Genomic DNA, 18054 nt, shown 5'->3' with positions numbered 1-18054 from the left:
TGATCGGAGGGGAACTTGTGCAACTGCATTTTAATGTAGAGGTTGACCTGCAGGAGGAAGCCATTGCACTCGGCCACGTCTCTGGAATATGAAGCCGGAAGAGCCATCTGGCCGCAGGAGGTGGGTTGCGGAACTCTGCTGGTGGCGGCTGGCACGAAAGCCTCCTGGAGAGTGGCGGCGAGTTCCTTGATGGGATCTGAAACAGAACCCGGTTGCGGACCCATCGAGGTGAGTAGTTGGTATACGTCTGATCTTCTGTCACACATTTTAATCAAGAGTTGGAAAACCAGAATACGAATAGGACATTTATTAGCCTGGGGAAACAAACAGAAGCTAGAAAGCAGCATGTACCGGAAAACGAGTATATTCCGAAACACAGGTAGTCCAGGGATGATCGCCAGAATGAACCGTAGATTGGATGGTGAGTGAGTGCGAAGGGGGGGCGCTGATAATTGTAGACAGGTGAAGGTGATTAGTATAAAGGTGAGGTGCTGCGAGTGTGCTGAGTGCCAAGGGGTGGCATGGCCGGTGGTTCCCTGACAGCACAGACCCTGTTTATTGTGTAACACAGTTAATGACATTAAGTAGTGGTTTGGTCGGCTACAATGAAGCCACACCAAATTTAGAAGGAGTTTAGACAAATAGACAAACCATGTTGTTTGGAGATCAGACAAGTTCAACTGAAAAATGTAATGTGCATAGATTTTAAAAGCAAAATGTGTGTTAAATGAGTATTCGTTTGCTCATACTTGTTCAAATATAACTGTATTTACAAAGTACTCAATGAACCAAATGAGCCCTCAAATTATATAACAATCTAGAGAAACAGGGCTAACATCATATTATTATTATTATTATTATTATTATTAATTTTTTTTTATTATTATTATTATTATTTTTTTATTATTATTATTATTATTTTTTTACATTTTTTAAGGTATTAATTTAAAATATCATCTCTGTTGTGTTTCCCCCAAGGACCTCTAATTCTACTTTATATTTAGGGGAAATTAATACCTGTTTCACACCAGCAATTCCCTTGATCTCAACATCAAAACAAGGCCTCTGTGAGAAGGCTATTACAATGAAGTGGCTTCCACATAAACAGGACAGCCTGTAATCTCCCAGCAGTCACTGATGGCTTGAACAAGTAGGAGGTCTTCTAAATGAGCCACCAGCTCTCAAACAAACCACACGCATGGGAAGATAAAAGCGATGCAGTGCTTTGAGTTGTATTAGTGCCTGTGTGTTTTATGTGAATTCAGCTCACACATGCTGTACCTTCATGTCGTGGGCTTCTAATGAGGATGATGAATGAGATGTGGCATGCTTGCTGAGCTCTGACAGTCCCCCGAGGAGCAGCCAAACTCAAGGTGACAAGGTTTTGGGATAGCCATGGGTTTAGCAGTACAATGAAAGCGGGAATCTCAGCAGATCTCTTTCACCCAGACTTAATGAAGAGGATGAGCTGTGGTGTTTCTCAAACTAAATTTAGACATCCTAACATTACCAGTTTAGAGGTAGTAGACTTGTGTGTTTCTGTTGCAGGGTGTTGTAATCAACAGCAAATATTTCTGGTGAGATTTAAATAGAAGGTGACATTCACAGTGGAATGCTACAAACAAGGACATCGGTTGACTTGCTTGCTGCCTACAGAGTAATTATAGATTCCCAGATATTTTAGATGCTGCTATCTGATAAGTAAAAAATAATAATTTGTATTGTTGCTGTTTTGGTGAACTATTTCCATTGCATCTTTGTATACAACTCTGACAAGTTCTCTAGCAATATACATTTGCTGTTCATGCAAATACAATAAATAGCAACATTTAAATGCCTTGAAATCTACACGCCACAGTTCATTACTGTGAACATCTGTGAACTATGAATTCTTGGCTTACACCTTTTTTATAGCAGCTTGTGGTGTTTCTGTGTTTAGAAACTATCTCCATAAACCTGCTGATCCTCTGTTGGCTGTGGCTGGACAGTGTCTTGCTGGCTCTGTGAAAAGCATTCCAGCATGCTGATGCCGGATGAAGCATGAGCTCTGATTACAGTGCTATAACAAACAGCAACAACAAAAAAAACTTAAATCCACACTTTTAGTAAAAAAAACGCAACTAAAAACATCTCTGAAAAATATATAAAATTTCACCCTCAATAAAATAAATGGTCTTTCTCATATATTTGGAAGCTACAGAATGACAAATGTCATTTGGTTGGTCACAGCTCTTTAATATTGCCAAGGAGTTTTAACTGCACTTGATGCCAGCTTTTCCCCAAGTAGAGACGATCTGACATTGATACCCTAAGAGCATTTCCCAGTCTTGGTGACCTGCAAATGTTTCATATTTTTTATTTTATGATCTCTTTTACACTCTATCCTGGCACAGAACCACAGGAATAGATTAAATAAGAACACAGAGTACACTGCTCCCTTAAGACTAGAATATAGGAGAACATGGCTTTAGAGCATCTGTTTAAAACAAAGCTAGACTAAGATGATCTGTCTGGTTCAATAAAGAAGATATTTGCCTTTGTCACATAGACATTAAAGTATATTGATAGTATACATATATTGACAGTATAAATTCTTGCTTATGTCCTAACTTTCTAGGAAGCAGGGGTCAGAGATGATATGGAATTCCTGGTGCAGAGCGATTTGTGCTTTGATCAAGAGCCCAACATTGGCAGCTTGAACCCATTCAATGACTTTGAGATCAAAGACCCAAAGCCTCAACCGCTGAGTCACCACTGATGACAAGCTTATATCACAAAAGAACATGACCACAAACACCATGTTACTAAAGATTGTAAAACACACCATTACTTTTAATTGCCCATCTGCTCCCCATTCCCCAGTGTTCCCCTCTTTCACCAATTTTCCTCCAACTATAGCAAGCTGCCTCATCTCGCAAACACCCAACTCACCTGTGCTCTCGGTGGCATCCAGACTGCCTGCCAGTTGCTCCAGGAGCCGTGCCCTTGCTGCATTTCTTTTGTGCTTTTTGCCTTCATAATGTTGCTGTGCCATCAGTGGATTGTTAAACCAGGCACCGCAGAGGCAGCAGTACTTGCCTGCTTCGCCATTGTTGCCCATGGAGGGCCATGAAGGTGAAGGTGGTGGTGGTGGGTCTGTGGCCTGAGGGGTGCTTGCAGTTGAATCTGTAGAGAGAAGGTCAAGATACCACAGAATTTCAATCCGTCTGCATGCGATGCACTGCTTATAAAGCAACATACAATTAGATAATTAGTGAAACATTGCTAAAACCACCCCAGGTGTAAAATACCCAGCTGAGATGTAGGTTAACAGAACACATGCACCTCTTCATAGACATATTTCTTTAAATGCTTGGGGATCTTTTTTATTATTTTGAAGGGACGAGTACAGAAACTGTAGTCTTGCAGGTGACCCACTCTCCATGTCTCTACAGACCTGTTACCATGGTTACAAACCCCAAAAGTGCCTATGGGACTTGACACCATTGCAGGTTCATCTGAATTGCTAGGCAGGACAGAACCAGCATCTACTGGAGAATAAAATTAGTCTAATTTCTAATTTACACCAAGCACTAGTGGAACAGGTAAAGAACAAAAACAGTGCAAAAAGTGCAAAAAAAAAAAAGAAATTATAATGAATCGAGAAGGCAGTGAAAGTGCAGCCTAGTGAAGGTTGCCAGGCACGCAGCAGTGGTTGCTAGGATATCAATTTGGACAGAAAAGAAGCTCCTGCATTTATAACGTATCAAATATAGAACTGTGTGTGCACTCCAGTTAGTCCATTTATGGCACCTAAACTGGAGGACGTTATACCAATGCTACAATGACACTACAATGAGATGTTTCCACAGATTAAATATAATTGGTGAGAAGCCCTAAGATTAGTTTAAATGTGCTGACATACTAAATGTGTGTGTGTGTGTGTGTGTGTGTGTGTGTGTGTGTGTGTGTGTGTGTGTGTGTGTGTGTGTGTGTGTGTGTGTGCATGCTAATATTTTCAGAATGGAAAATACTGGTCAAAAAGAAACTTAACACAATCTTTAAATAATCCTTGGACCTATGATTAAAAACACATGGCATTAAATGTTGTTGTTTTTTTTTTGTTGGTAAGGTTGTGCTTAGTGCATTTACTTAATTAGTTAGTCATACCGAAACAAACACAAAGCCAAGAACACATAGTTACAGCTAGTATGCCTCTCTCTCCTCCTCTCACCACCCACAGTGCTGTTATGAGTGAGATGATTCAAACCAATGTGAATAGATCAAATGGAGTTTTCAAAAAGCTTTCTTTCACAATAAGAGATTTCATTATGATTACATGGTGTTAGGAATGTGTCTTTAGTTATTAAAAATGAACTAAAATTAAAATTTTAATATGTATTCAATTGTGGGGAAAATAAAAGGAGAATGGCAGCGAAAGGCTTACTCCTTCACACTGACATTTCAGGTCAGCTTGCAAAAGAAGTAAGAAGAAAGCTGGACTCTACACTGTATCTCCTTTTGTCTCTTTTTTGCTATCTCTGCTGCAAGTACAATGCATGAGTAAGAGCTTTTCCCTATGAAAGCTTGGTCGTGCACTGTGGTACAGAACAGTATATTGGATGAGATGAGTTTGAAGTACAGATAGATCGCAAAGAGATGATGATAGTCCTAAGCATAAAGTATGCATTTTAATGAAACATACTTTTGAATTTAATCTTTTGAACTCACTTGCCCTAATTTGTTTTACTGGTTCACCGATTCCTTAAGAGGCATCAACAATGTTATCAATCTGTCTTCAAAGAAAAAGCAACATCTTTATTATAAACACATAGATTTCAACACTGGATCTGCAATACATTTACAATTAAAATAGAATTTCACACCATAACACAACTCTTTCTAAAAGTAAAGTGGAAAGAAGTAAAGTAACAGATGTGCATGTTGATAAAGAATGCTCTGCTTCTAGACCAGAGATATTTTGCTTGCAGGAAATTGCCAACTGATTAATGGAAATTGAGCTTAATAGCACTGACAGGCTAAATATATTCCATCTGAACTATAAGTGTTAGGCGTCTCTGAACTGTCTTTGAAATAGAGCATAATCAAATATGGCCACGGAGCAAACTACATGAAAACAAATGTGCCACTCTGTGATTAAATGCAAACAAACCTACCCGCCTTGCTGCCAAGTTTTAGCATAACAACTCACAGCTTTTCCCAGCACTGGCTCATTTCCAGTCACAAAGTCTGAGGTGACTGAAACATGCTTCTGAAATCGATTTTGTCTCACTTTCACAGGTTCAGTTTTTTATTTATGATAGCCTCAATAATGCCAACATTAAGTGTTCTCAGTTAAAGTTTTGGTTTCAAAACAAACAGTAGACGAGTTGCTAAAGTGCTGATAACATTCATGAATAAGGCTATATGGAACACAATGACATAATGACACCAAACACTCAGTTTCTAATGTATAACTCAACTGCCGTAAGTATAACGTGCCATTTCACAAAGTAGGCCATTACACATAATTATAGTTAGACTGTGTTGTGACTGAGACGCTGACATGCTTTTAATGTTTAAATCATCGTACATTTTCCTGTCAAACAGAATGAACAAGTGCTTCGAAAGCACTCCCTGTGGGTTCTGTACATTAAATGCTGCTGAATTTTCAAACAGACTTTTTATAAGCAGGACCTGGAACTTCATAAACATACTGCCAAGATCTACTTTGTGCTAAAGGCATGTCCATGTCAATGCCATTCACATCTCACCTCATCACCAAATCCACTCAACATATAACCTACAAATGTTTCTATTGATCATACCTGTATTTCTTTTCCATGTTAATATGTAGATGCTTCATTATTCTTTTGTATATAATATACAGTATTAGCTAATAAGAACAATCCTATACCCCAATAGTACCTCCGCTAATGCAATTATATTAAATCCTAAACCATTCTTCTCTGACCTCTTTCATTAACAAGTGTTTCCACATGCAGACGTGCAGCTCACTTTCTTTCTTTTTATTCTAGAAATGGTTGTGAATGAAAACCCCAGTTGATCATCAGTTTCTGAACTGCCCAAAGCAGCCAGTGCCGTTGGCACATTGATTACAGATTTTCTCTTATTCTGATATTTAATATAAAAACTAAATAAACCTCTTTAGCTGCATGCAAACATGGCATGTGTGCAACTGTTCCTATTAAAGTGGTTAGTAAGCAGATATCACTTTTTTTCAGGTTTTGGTTGCTTGATTTATGAACATTTATTTCATTTACAGTTCTGAGAGTTATTCAGTGATTTTCTGTTTCCTGACTTTGACCTCATCCTTTATTGTTTATGAAATTTTGCAGTTACACCTAGCTCATTCCTGTGCCTACAAATTTGGTATTGTTATTAAAAAGATTCCACTTGGCTCAGCCTCCAACACAGTTGGTTAGAAGTAAAACCAAAAAACTTTGGTAAAACTGAGCTGTATGATGCCGGTGACCATTACAAGCATGCTGGAGGTGTTTAATATTAATATTAATAATAATCATCATCATTATCATCATCATCATAATAATCATAATAATATAACCCAGCCATTAGTGTTGCATAAGCCAGTGCACTCTTAGTGCCGGTCCCAAGCCCGGATAAATGGGGAGGGTTGAGTTAGGAAGGACATCCAGCGTAAAACATGTGCCAAATCAAATATGCGGATCATGAATCAGACTTTCATACCGGATCGGTCGATGCCCGGGTTACCAACGACCACCACAGGTATCGATAGCCAACAGGGTACAGGTGAAAATTGGGCTAATGTTGGCCGAAGGAGGAGAAGGAGAGGAGGAAGACGTCTACAGAGACGGCAGGGTAAGGAGAAGTGTAGAAGAGTGGAGGTTCGGGTTGGTACTTTAAATGTTGGTACTATGACTGGTAAAGGGAGAGATGTAGCTGATATGATTTAAAGGAGAAAGGTAGATATGTTGTGTGTTCAGGAGACCAAGTGGAAAGGGAGTAAGGCCAGGAACATTGGAGGTGGGTTTAAACTGTTTTTTCATGGTGTGGATGGAAAAAAGAAATGGTGTAGGGGTAATTCTGAAAGAAGAGATTAGTATGAGTGTAGTGGAGGTGAAGAGAGTTTCTGATAGGGTGATGATCGTGAAGGTGGAAGTTGAAGGGGTGATGATAAATGTCCTATTGAGGAGAAGGCAACATTTTGGAGTGAGTTAGATGAAGTGGTGGAGAGTGTACCTAGGAATGAAAAATTAGTGATTGAGGCAGACTTTAATGGCCATGTAGGTGATGGGAACAGAGGGGTTGAGGAGGTAATGGGTAGGTATGGCCTTAAGGAGAGGAATGTGAAAGGGCAGATGGCAGTAGATTTTGCTAAAAGGATGGAAATGGCAGTGGTGAACACTTATTTTAAGAAGAAGAAGGAGCATAGGGTGACGTATAAGAGTGGAGGAAGGTGCACACAGGTGGACTATGTTCTATGTAGGAGAAGCAACCTGAATGAGATTGGAGTTCAGGTACCTGGGGTCAACAGTGCAACGTGATGGAGAGTGTGTTAGAGAAGTGAAGAAAAGAGTGCAGGCAGGGTGGAGTAAATGGAGAAGAGTGGCGACTGCGGTGAGACCTGCGATGTTGTATGGTTTAGAGACAGTGGCATTGAGTAAAAAACAGGAGCTGGAGCTGGAGGTAGCAGAGCTGAAGATTTTAGTTGGGAGTGACAAGGATGATTTAGAAATGAGTTATTAGATGGTATTGAGATGGTTTGGACATGTGCAGAGGAGGGACATGGGGTATATCGGTAGAAGAATGCTGAGGATGGAGCCACCAGGAAGGAGGAAAAGATAAAGGCTAAGGAGGTTTATGGATGTGGTGAGGGAAGACATGCAGGTAGTTGGTTTGAAAGAGGCAGATGTAGAGGACAGAGTAGTATTGAGACGGATGATCCACTGTGGCGACCCCTAATGGGAAAAGCCAAAAGAAGAAGAAGAAGAAGAAGAAGATAATAATCGTAATAATATAATGCAATCTGAATAATATGATCATCATTTGTGCACCTACTGCAATGGGTGCTATCACTCATTCATTTAATTATGTATCATTTTGATAACCACAATTAGCTACAGATTACTAGTTAGGAAATGTTTATTCTTTATATTTAAATCAAACAAAATGTTAAAACAAACTACAATTATATGCAACATTCGGGGTCATTTTTTAACATTTATTCCTACAATACTTCCCTCAGGAATTAGCTTCTTTTCATGCATTTTTATATGAACTGTAGCTCTTTATGTTACACTACTTATGTGGATAACGTTAAGATAGAAAACGGTGTACAATAATGTTTCCTCTAGTGGAAGCTCTTCTGTTTCCTCTTGCCTCGCAGACACACTTTTTACAATCTTGCTAATTGGTTTCCATGTCTCCACGGGTGAAGTACCTGTGTTGCGGTGGTGGACAGTAACGAAGTAAATGTAGTTTGTTACTGTACTTAAGTAGTTTTTTTTGGCATATCTGTACTTTACTGAAGTATTTCTGTTTGGGGAGACTTTTACTTTAACTTCACTACATTTCAAAGTCAAATATCTTACTTTTTATTGAAATACATTTGTAAAATCAGTCGTTCCTTTTTATTTATGAGCGGATAAAAGCTTAACACACAGCAATCCAACAATCAGGGTAGAGCGCATGCTCTGTTTTAAACTTGTTTTGATTGCCGCTTGGTAGTTGTCGATTTAGGCGACATGTGCACCTGCCCTGTGCTGCATCTTGCGGGGTGGTTGGCACATAAAAATAAATAAATAAATAAAATAAATCATTTATTGTTGTTGATTTTTACCACTCATTTGCATAGTTGCGTTATTTATTATATCATGTCACGGTAAATGAACCAGACTGGGACTCGTGTGCATCCACTGTTGGCAGAAGTTCCCTCACTCATGCACTCAGAAAGGAGAGGTGGGGTGATGTTACGCCAGTAAGAAGAGCTGAATCCAAATTAACAATATGGATGACAAAAAGGTCTAAACCCTCAGGAGCCCAATTCAGAAAAAAAGAGCAAAGAAGTAGGGGGAAACGTGCAAAAGATAATGGTCTGTATGCAGCTCATCTCTTGTTATGAGGATAGTATAGGCTAATGCATTTAATGCAATAGGCTAATAACTGTATATCACTTTATGATTTGTTGTTATGCTGTGTTGCCTGCTCTGCTTTTTAGGCATAGAGCGACAATATTTATTTTAACTTGCATAACATCATCATTTATGGTATGTAGTATATCATAATGTGTATAGCAACAAAACAATTACAACTTAAGTAGTCTATTTGGATTGTAGTTAAACTAGCATTTATTGATTTGGTTACCTTTAATTGAGGTGATGTCATAAAGGTTTTCTGTGATTGTACTGAAAAATCTTGAACTGAGTTCAGTAAGGGGAATCTCCAGTGCAGCTTAAAAGACATATATTATAAGGATAAAGATGTTGTATGTATCTTATGGCTACAATTAGCTGAGGAGTTTTATGGTTCTTGGTTCTGAGAGTTTGATAAATTGTAAACAATTACGTGTATTTACTTGTGCAATAAATGCATTTAGGGTGATATTTATACATGAAATAAAGCTCTTAGAAATGTATCCAGATTTGTGGACTGCTCTAAGAATATGTTCTTACTCATCCAGTGATGGTAGATGAAGCAGAGAGGAGCTTATTAAAGCTGAAACTAATCAATGGTGGAGACGTTTGGTCATGGCGTGTTTCACCCAGTGCCTCATTCAAGCTGGAACCACCATTGCCAGTTGGTGGTATCTACTAAAAATACAGTTCACCTTCAGTTCAACATTCTGTGAGGAATAAATGAGGGAAGAAATTCCTGACTTTAACTTGCCAATTTAACACCCGTGGCCTTATTTGTGCGATTTATTTAAGTCATTGAAAATAAGGTTTTGGGCTAAAGATAATTTTAACAGATATTAATCAGTGTTTTACTCATTAATATCATTCTATTAATAGATTGGTGTGCTGAGAGTAACATTACAGTATTTTTACATAAACTGAGTTGATTTAGTCTTGTGATAAAAATTATAATAGGAACATTATAGCCATAATAAATCATAGTATTGGATACTTAAGTACATTTGGAGGCAAATACTTTTGTACTTTTACTCAAGTGAAAGTTTAAAAGGAGCACTTGTACTTTTACTGGAGTAATATTCTGGATACTGTATCTCTACTTTTACTCAAGTACATGCTTTGTGTACTTCATCCACCACTGATCTGTTGTGCAAGAATTGCAGCAACAGGACCACAGCTTCAGCAAATCAGATAATCAAGCATTTAAAGCCTGAGAACAAGATGAACAGCATGTTTTAACTTAAATACTTAAATACTGAACTATGTAATGCTTTACTTTGCCAAAGACGAAAGCTAATCAACTAACCAGCTAACTCACCCAGCCATGCATGCTTAATTTCTACTTGCAGTTTTCCCTTCCTCTTACTAATGAACTGATGAACAAGATATCAAATAATAATAATAAATATTAGGGCAAGTCATGTTTTTCAGATGTTTTTCAGCTGTCTAATTTCATAAGCATCCATTCATTTTTAATTGTTTTTATTTTTGACATCTTTCCATTCTAATAATGGCACAACCAGCAAAGTTTTGGAATAGACATGTACAGAAACATTGCTATTGTTCAAATTAACATTACAGTTGTTTAATTCACATTATAATTGTTTAATTGTGGAATATACAGTATACGTATTGTAAGTCAAACAGTTTGTAGAATTTAGTTACTGTACAGTATTATGCTCAGTTGTTTCTTTTTATATTATTAGACACAATCTTATCAATATTTTTTCACATAATTATCACAAATTACATGGGGTTCTAAAGAAGCATTAACACTTCTGGGCAAGGTGTGTGTTGGCAAAAATATATAAGCGAATATATGCGAAAAGGTGTTGTGCCTTTATTCGAGAGAATTAAAAAAAAAAGTGATAATTTGTGAAATAACGGTCCAATTTTACTTAAACGGTTGCAGTATATGATAATATCTATTGGCAGAACAGTAATAGCGTTAGTCTATTATCTGCTGCTGGGCTCACTTTTGAATCACAAGCTGAATGGAGTGGAATATTGCCTTTGGCATAAAGATTAATGGTACTGTCAGGAAGCGTCAGCCCAGTGCATACTCACACTCACACTGACTGTGACCTAGGATGTCACCTCACACATCAACCTTATGAGCATATAGCCTAGTTCACAGCTAGTGCAAAAAAAGAACAATATACTGTATACTGATCCAGATATATAGAGGACAAATTGTATAAACTGTCATTGTACCTGTAGATAAAGATGCAGGCTTAGGTATACAGCTGTGGAATGATATGACATACAGTAACTTAGTAGAAGGTAGTAGCCTTGATGTGCTCGTGTTCTTGTGAACTCCGTGAGGTCTGAAGTTTGAATGCTAGAAGGGGCTTGTTTCAGTCTGAGTTAATTCTCAGAAAAGCGCCAGGCCAGCAGGTATTAAATAAGTCCTGCTTGGAGGTTGTTGTTGGAGCTGCATGTCATGCAGGATTTACCTTTACGCGACACCAATCCCTTGCCCCTGTTTTTTTTCGGGCCAACTTTGATTCATTTTCTTGGTGAAAGAGCACAACACAGAGCACTGAATTCCAGTCTGCTGAGTGTTTTACAGTGCATAATCACCTTCTGCATGCTATTTGCCCAGCTCCAGGGCTCTTCTGACCGCAGATAAAATACTGTATCCTTTACAGACCACCATTACAGTGCACGCTATAAGCATCTATTTAAATAGTTTATGAGAAACAAATTGTATGATATTTTATTTAACATAACCTCTGGCTTACACAGACATTACAGTGATCAAATGGCCCAGCGAGAAGCACACAGTATATTCATGTTAATTAATATGAATAAACATTGCTTATATGAATCTGACCTGTGGGGGTAGGTATGCTGGGCTGCTCTCCCAGAACAAGGCGAACTCTCTTTGCATGCGTTTTACCCTGGTAGTGTGACTGAGCCACGATGGCAGATGTGAAGAACATATTGCAGAGCGTGCAGCATTTGTTCCTGTCCACCTCATTCTCAGCACTGTCCTGTAGGAGGAGAGACAAGAGCAAGTTTGACTGATAAGCAAGCACAAGGGAAAAAAAGGTTGCTTAGAAACTGGTGTGTGATTTAACATCAGAAAGGATGTGAAACTTCCAAAAAAAAAAAGGCAGAAAATGGGCTCATTACAATAAATGTATGACAGTCCACTGTTAAAAGTCAACCTGTGGTCAAAATATTTGAAAAGAAAAAAACGGATTTGACTAAACTTGTCTAAAAACTTCTGATCTGACACAGTGAACATCAAACTTACTTATACTTATTTACACTTATTTATACTCATTAATTTTAAATGTAGAATAAGCTATATAATCATGGTTTATGACATTATGTTTGGATTTAGTTTTGTTCTTTAAAAACCATTACAAGAAAAAAACTTGTGATTTTCATAATTAAGCAATAAATAAATAAATAAATAAATAAATAAATAAATAAATACAATAAGCAGCCAGACATACAATGGTATTTCTCTGACCTCACTGTCTCTGGAGGAAGGACATTACAGTCTCGGTTCTGGCGCTCTCTTAGACGCCCAGTCTGCTCAGATCTGTGTCACCTCACTCACAGCCTTACTTACAAAACTAAGGAGGTCAGTCTTAAATAAATTTGATTCAAAGCACTGCCCTGAGCACCTATGAAAAAACAAAGTACTTTGGGATTATCTATATATATATCTATCTATATGTCTAATGTTTTTGCTATTAAGCTCATTAATTGTAAATACATTTAATAGGGTTCAGAAATCAGAAATCACATGCTACAAAAAACCACATCTTAGCAAGAGCTTTGCAGCATTTTAAATATAGTCACATGTATCTATTATTTAGTTACAACAATCCTTATATAAACTAAATATAAGATTAAACCAAGTTACAGGTTTCAACCAAGTAATAATTGTGTTCTAGTGGCAGAAAACCTTGCACATTATTTTTAACCATGATTCCTAGAAAAAAAAAAACTCAAAAAAAAAAAAAAAAAGTGGTACCATTTCTCATATTTGGTTAATTATAATTTTATAATGCAGTGCATTCAAATTATTAGATTTTTAAAATCTGAATATTCTGAAATATTTGAGATAATGATAGCAAAAGTTTAATATTACAAATAATGAATAGTCAAGATTCTGCAGTAGGTCTCTATTTAAATGTAAGTAAATTTGTAATATTGCAAATTTTTGATACTGTCTATGTTAACTGGTTTGTACAAAAGGTCAGCTTGCCCTCATGCCTAACCTCTTTCATTAAAGCGTGTTCATTTGACACTGTTGGATTTGATTTAAAAATGGATCATAAGGTTTCATACAAATGTGTTAAGTCCATGCCAGCTCGAATGCACACTGCTATTAAAGCAAAAGGGTTATATCAAATCCTAAATAAAATTCATGTGAATATTCAAAACATTCTACTTTTTAATCAAGCTGTAACTTGTAATAAAATTGCTGTATTATTTAAAAAAAGAAACCATTTTCACTAGTTCGCTCAGAATTTTGGACACCACTGTATATACCAGACCTTTATTGATGTAGCTAATCCACATTGCTCTGGTGACCACAGTCCATGGCAAAACAAAACAAAACAAACTAAAACAAAACAAATTGAATTTTATTACAGCATGTTGTTTTCCTTAGCTACTTTCTAACACAGATGTGCTACAAATTATAGAGCATGATTCATAATTACTTGCATGCAAATATTTTTTGCCAGACACTGAACCACACAAACACATAGAGTGACACATTCAAAGATGCTGTTCCCAACTCACCACATTATTATCTTGTCAATCACTCATCTATCAGAAATAAACTTGCTAACTTGAAATGTATTGACTGAAAAATATTTGTATATGGAAGAACAAGAATTAATTGTTAAATGTGATTGAGGCTCAATAGATTGTCAAGATGATTAATTTTACATTAGGGCCAGATTTTTATATAAACTAACTAAAAAATATATAAAAACAATGCAGGATACTTACACCTGGTTTTATGTTGGATGGAGATTTTTGTTCAAGGTTAATGCATAATTTGTAACAGATTACTAGTGTATTATCAGCTGTTTTCTCTGAAATAATGTTGTTTATAATCCAGAATAAGATGCCAGAACATCTTCAACCACCTCTCATTTGCTCACTTTCTGTACTTACTTTTTTACCCTGTTCCCTAAAATGGAGGTGTTAAAAGGCATAAAACTCAACGCTGAAATGTGGCACCTGACAAGTCACACTCTTAAAGCTGTTATTTCCACTGCAGGGTGTTAGAGGGGTTTCAGGCATCCTATCCTCTTGTATAAGACTTTTTCTACACAACTAAGATTATTTCTTTTTTCTGTTATCCTATGCCAGCTGACTGTTTTCCCTCTGTTGCAAATGACAGACTATTTATCTGTTTGGCATCTTTTAGCTCTGCCATGACTGTTCATTGCCTTGTTGCCTGCATCTAAATTAACATTCCTTAATACTACAACAATACTAATACTTTTTCTACTGAGAATCCGAAAGGGTTTAATTGCCATTGTGTGATGAATTTGTCTTGGTGATAGAAATGTCTGGGTGCAATATATATACATTTAAACGAAGAAAGATTTGTACATAAATTTACTGTACAGTCATAATGACATGCATATAATACAAAACTATTTGTGAAAATATATACTTTTACACACCAAAAAGGCCATACTTCTATAATTAAATTATATTATACACCCAGTAGACCTTTTTCATATAATCTAAATAAAAAAGATTTTGTTTTTTCATTGAATAGAGTTGAATATTAAGATCTGTAGCATGTGTAAGAAAAAAGATAGAGAGAGAGAGAGAGAGAGAGAGAGAGAGAGAGAGAGAGAGAGAGAGAGAGAGAGAGAGAGAGAGAGAGAAGTTGGGGTGGGTAAATTATCATAATGTCCATAAATATGGAGAAAGAAACTTGCAAATAAATTGACATAAAAATGACAGAGAGAACACAAAACATGAAGATGTGCCAAATAATTAAATAAAAACTTAACAGCCTCCACAGCTCTGAACGGGGTGTATTTTTTTACCCCCTGCCAGAGATAGAAGATCCCTCCTGAGAGGAATTTCCAAGGGAGGGTGTTCAAGAAAGACTACCAGGTCCGCAAACAATGGCCTACCCGGCCACCACGGGGTCAAAAGGAGGAGACGCACTCCCTATTGGGGAACTCTCTCCAAAACTCCCAGGAGCAGCGCAACAGGGGGAAAGGCGTACAGTGCTGTACCATGGCATCCAGCCCAAGAGGTGCTGGGGGTGATAGGAAAAACCAGAGAGGGCAGTGCGATGTCACTTGGGTCACAAACAGGTCCACCTGAGCTCTGTAAAATTCTTCCTCGGCCCTTTGCCTTGAGAGTGCATTTGCTCCCTTGTTTAAGTAGTCTGGGATATACGCCGCCTTCAAGGAGAGCAGCTTTTCTTGGGCCCAAAGAAGGATCTGACATGACAGCTTGTACAGGAGGTGAGATTGCAGACCCCCCTGGTGGTTAATATATGAAACTACCAAAGTGCTGTCCGTACAGACCAACACGGACATGTTGGTCCGTACGTACCAACATGGCCTCTGAGGTCTGGGAGGAAGTGCCTCAGAGCTTGAAGCACAGCCAGCATCTTTAGACAATTAATGTGCCACATTCGATGTGGCCTCTCCCAGAGACCTTGAGCAGAGCAGCCACTCATAACCGCTCCGCAAACCGTGAGAGATGTGTCTGTTGTAAAGGCCAGGATCTCCCAGCACGGGGCCCTGAGTCAGGAACCCGGGATCTCTTCACACATCTAAGGCATGTAGGGCTCACTGCGTGACCTTAACCATATGGAGTGAATTGCCCACTGCTTCACAGTGAGTGACTGGCCTTTTCTCACTGACAGCCACGAGGATGGACTCGACACGAGTAGAGGACAAATGTGCCCGCATAAGGGTCGAATCCCATACTATGCCTAAGCAAGTGGTTTTCTGTGATAAAAAGCACACTCTTTTTGCTGTTAAGCCTTAACCTCAGTTCCTTCATGTGGGTAAAGAACAACATCTCGATGCCGGACCGCCAGATGATCCGATTAAGCCAATATCAACCAATCGTTGAAATTATTTAGAATGTGGACACCCCAAAGCCTGAATGGGGCCAGGGTCGTCCACACATTTTGTAAAGGTGCAGGGTAAGAGGGCAAGACCAAATGGAAGGACCAGATGTTGGTAAGCTTTGACCCCAAAAGCAAACCTCAGGAACTTCCTAAAAGCTGGAAGGATGGATACATAAAAGTATGCATCCTTCAGCTCTATGGTCACAAACCTGTCCTCGGACCTGATTTGGGACACAACCTGCTTTAAGGTCAGCATCTTGAACCTAAGTATCAAAAGCAAGGGGTTCAGCTGACCCAGATCCAGTATAGGACACAACCCTCTGTCTTTTTTGGGAACTATGAAGTACCGGCTGTAGAACCCGGACTCTCTGTATGATGGAGGGAACACCTCGATGGCCACCTTCCTCAAGAGAATGTCCACTTCCTTGTCCATGACCAGAGCCTGCTGGAGACACCCTGTTAAACCAGGGCGGACAAGACCCCAAATGAATCGTATAGCTTCTGTCTACAGTGCGCAGGACCCACCAAGACATGTCTGCCAGGCTGCTGGATAGTCTTTTAAGGGAATCAGTCTCTCAAAACTGACCTCTGGTAAGCCTAGAGCCAGAGCAATACCCAGGTGCAGCTCTAGGGACCTCCTGAGAGGCAGCGAACCCCCCCCATGTCCGCTATCGGGGCATCCAGGAGCACATCTCTATCACATCTGTATGCCAAATGTGTCTTTCAATCAAGGAGAGGGTGGCCATGGACCAGCCAATGGCCTTAGCGGTCTCTTTGGTATCCCTAAGGCTAGGCCTGTAGCAGAGTGGAGGTCATGGACTTGCTGACCACCTGAGACATCTCCCACATTTAGCTCTTACAGCAGTTTGGCCTGATAGGCTGTGCAGGCAGCCTGCGGATTGACCCGCTGAGGCATAAGCCTTGCTCACCAGCGCTGAGGTGGTTCTCAGGGGCTTGGTGGGCAGCGCTGGGGCTTTGAGAGATGACGCAATGCCCAGGGAGAGATAGCTAGCCAGCCAATTCACCATGTTAAAACTGTCCTCTGTACTGGTAAATGTGCTTCTCTGTTTTAATGAGAGTTAAGAGCATAAGAGCATCTTATTACAAACTCGTTATTCATTAGGAATATCATGTCATTTAAAATAAATACTGAAATGATACATGAGCTTGGCAAGCACCACCCCACTTTCACTCTCTATCTAAAATAAATGGCCTTGTTTTTTCTTCAGTTTATTTTGTATCTCTGAGCACATGACCTGATTCTGGTGAGCAGGATAGTGGGGTAGAGACCTGTTTGCTGTTCTGTGGGGAGATGCACAGACAGGAGAAGTGCTACACTGAAAGACTTTAACGCCTACCATCTCCCTAAAGACACAGCAAGTGTCTGGCCTGTTTGAAATCAGTGATCAGCTCAAGAATAACTGGCCGCCTGTGTTCCGCTCTGTTACAACTCATGCTGTGGTTAGTACTGCAGTGTGCTTTTGTGTGTGTGTGTGTATATGTGTGTGTGTGTGTGTGTGTGTGTGTGTGTGTGTGTGTGTGTGTGTGTGTGTGTTTGTGTGGGTGAGATGGACAGAATGGTCTTAGTGTCAACTTTGTGATCATTTGATCCTGTTTAAATTGGGGTGTATGTTTCTTCCTCCACACTACAAGAGAAGAAAGAAAACTATATACACTCATGAAAAAGATTCTCAACAATATGAGAAGAGTTTGTATCATTCCAAATGTATTTTATTAGACCTTGATTGCTGGTTTTTACTCAGCCTGCAGGTCCTGGGTCAACTAATTAATGACCATAATCAGGAAATCAGAAAAGCATTTTTCTACTTTAATTTGAAGTAAAATACAACA

At 38.8% G+C, this 18054-nt stretch overlaps 1 protein-coding gene across 6 annotated transcripts in view; it reads right to left on the bottom strand.

Annotated features, from left to right (window-relative positions):
• Nucleotides 1–18054, bottom strand: part of LOC310724976 (zinc finger matrin-type protein 4) — a 77558-nt gene that overhangs the window by 22555 nt on the left and 36949 nt on the right. For 3 of the 6 annotated variants that reach the window (XM_083539499.1, XM_083539500.1, XM_083539497.1), the window contains 2 exons: nt 11950–12109; nt 2932–3165 (listed from right to left, as the gene is read on the bottom strand). In XM_083539499.1, coding sequence (XP_083395625.1) covers nt 2932–3165; nt 11950–12109 — 394 coding nt within the window. Of the gene's footprint in view, nt 1–1903; nt 2060–2931; nt 3166–11949; nt 12110–18054 lie in introns of all 6 variants that reach the window. The other 3 variants (XM_083539498.1, XM_083539496.1, XR_014533227.1) reach the window with 2 other exon arrangements.

Source organism: Silurus aristotelis (genome assembly GCF_946808225.1).
Source record: "Silurus aristotelis genome assembly, chromosome: 4".
Taxonomy (NCBI): domain Eukaryota; kingdom Metazoa; phylum Chordata; class Actinopteri; order Siluriformes; family Siluridae; genus Silurus; species Silurus aristotelis.
The sequence above is the reverse complement of the archived record's forward strand: the minus strand, read 5'-3'. Positions and strand labels throughout refer to the sequence as shown.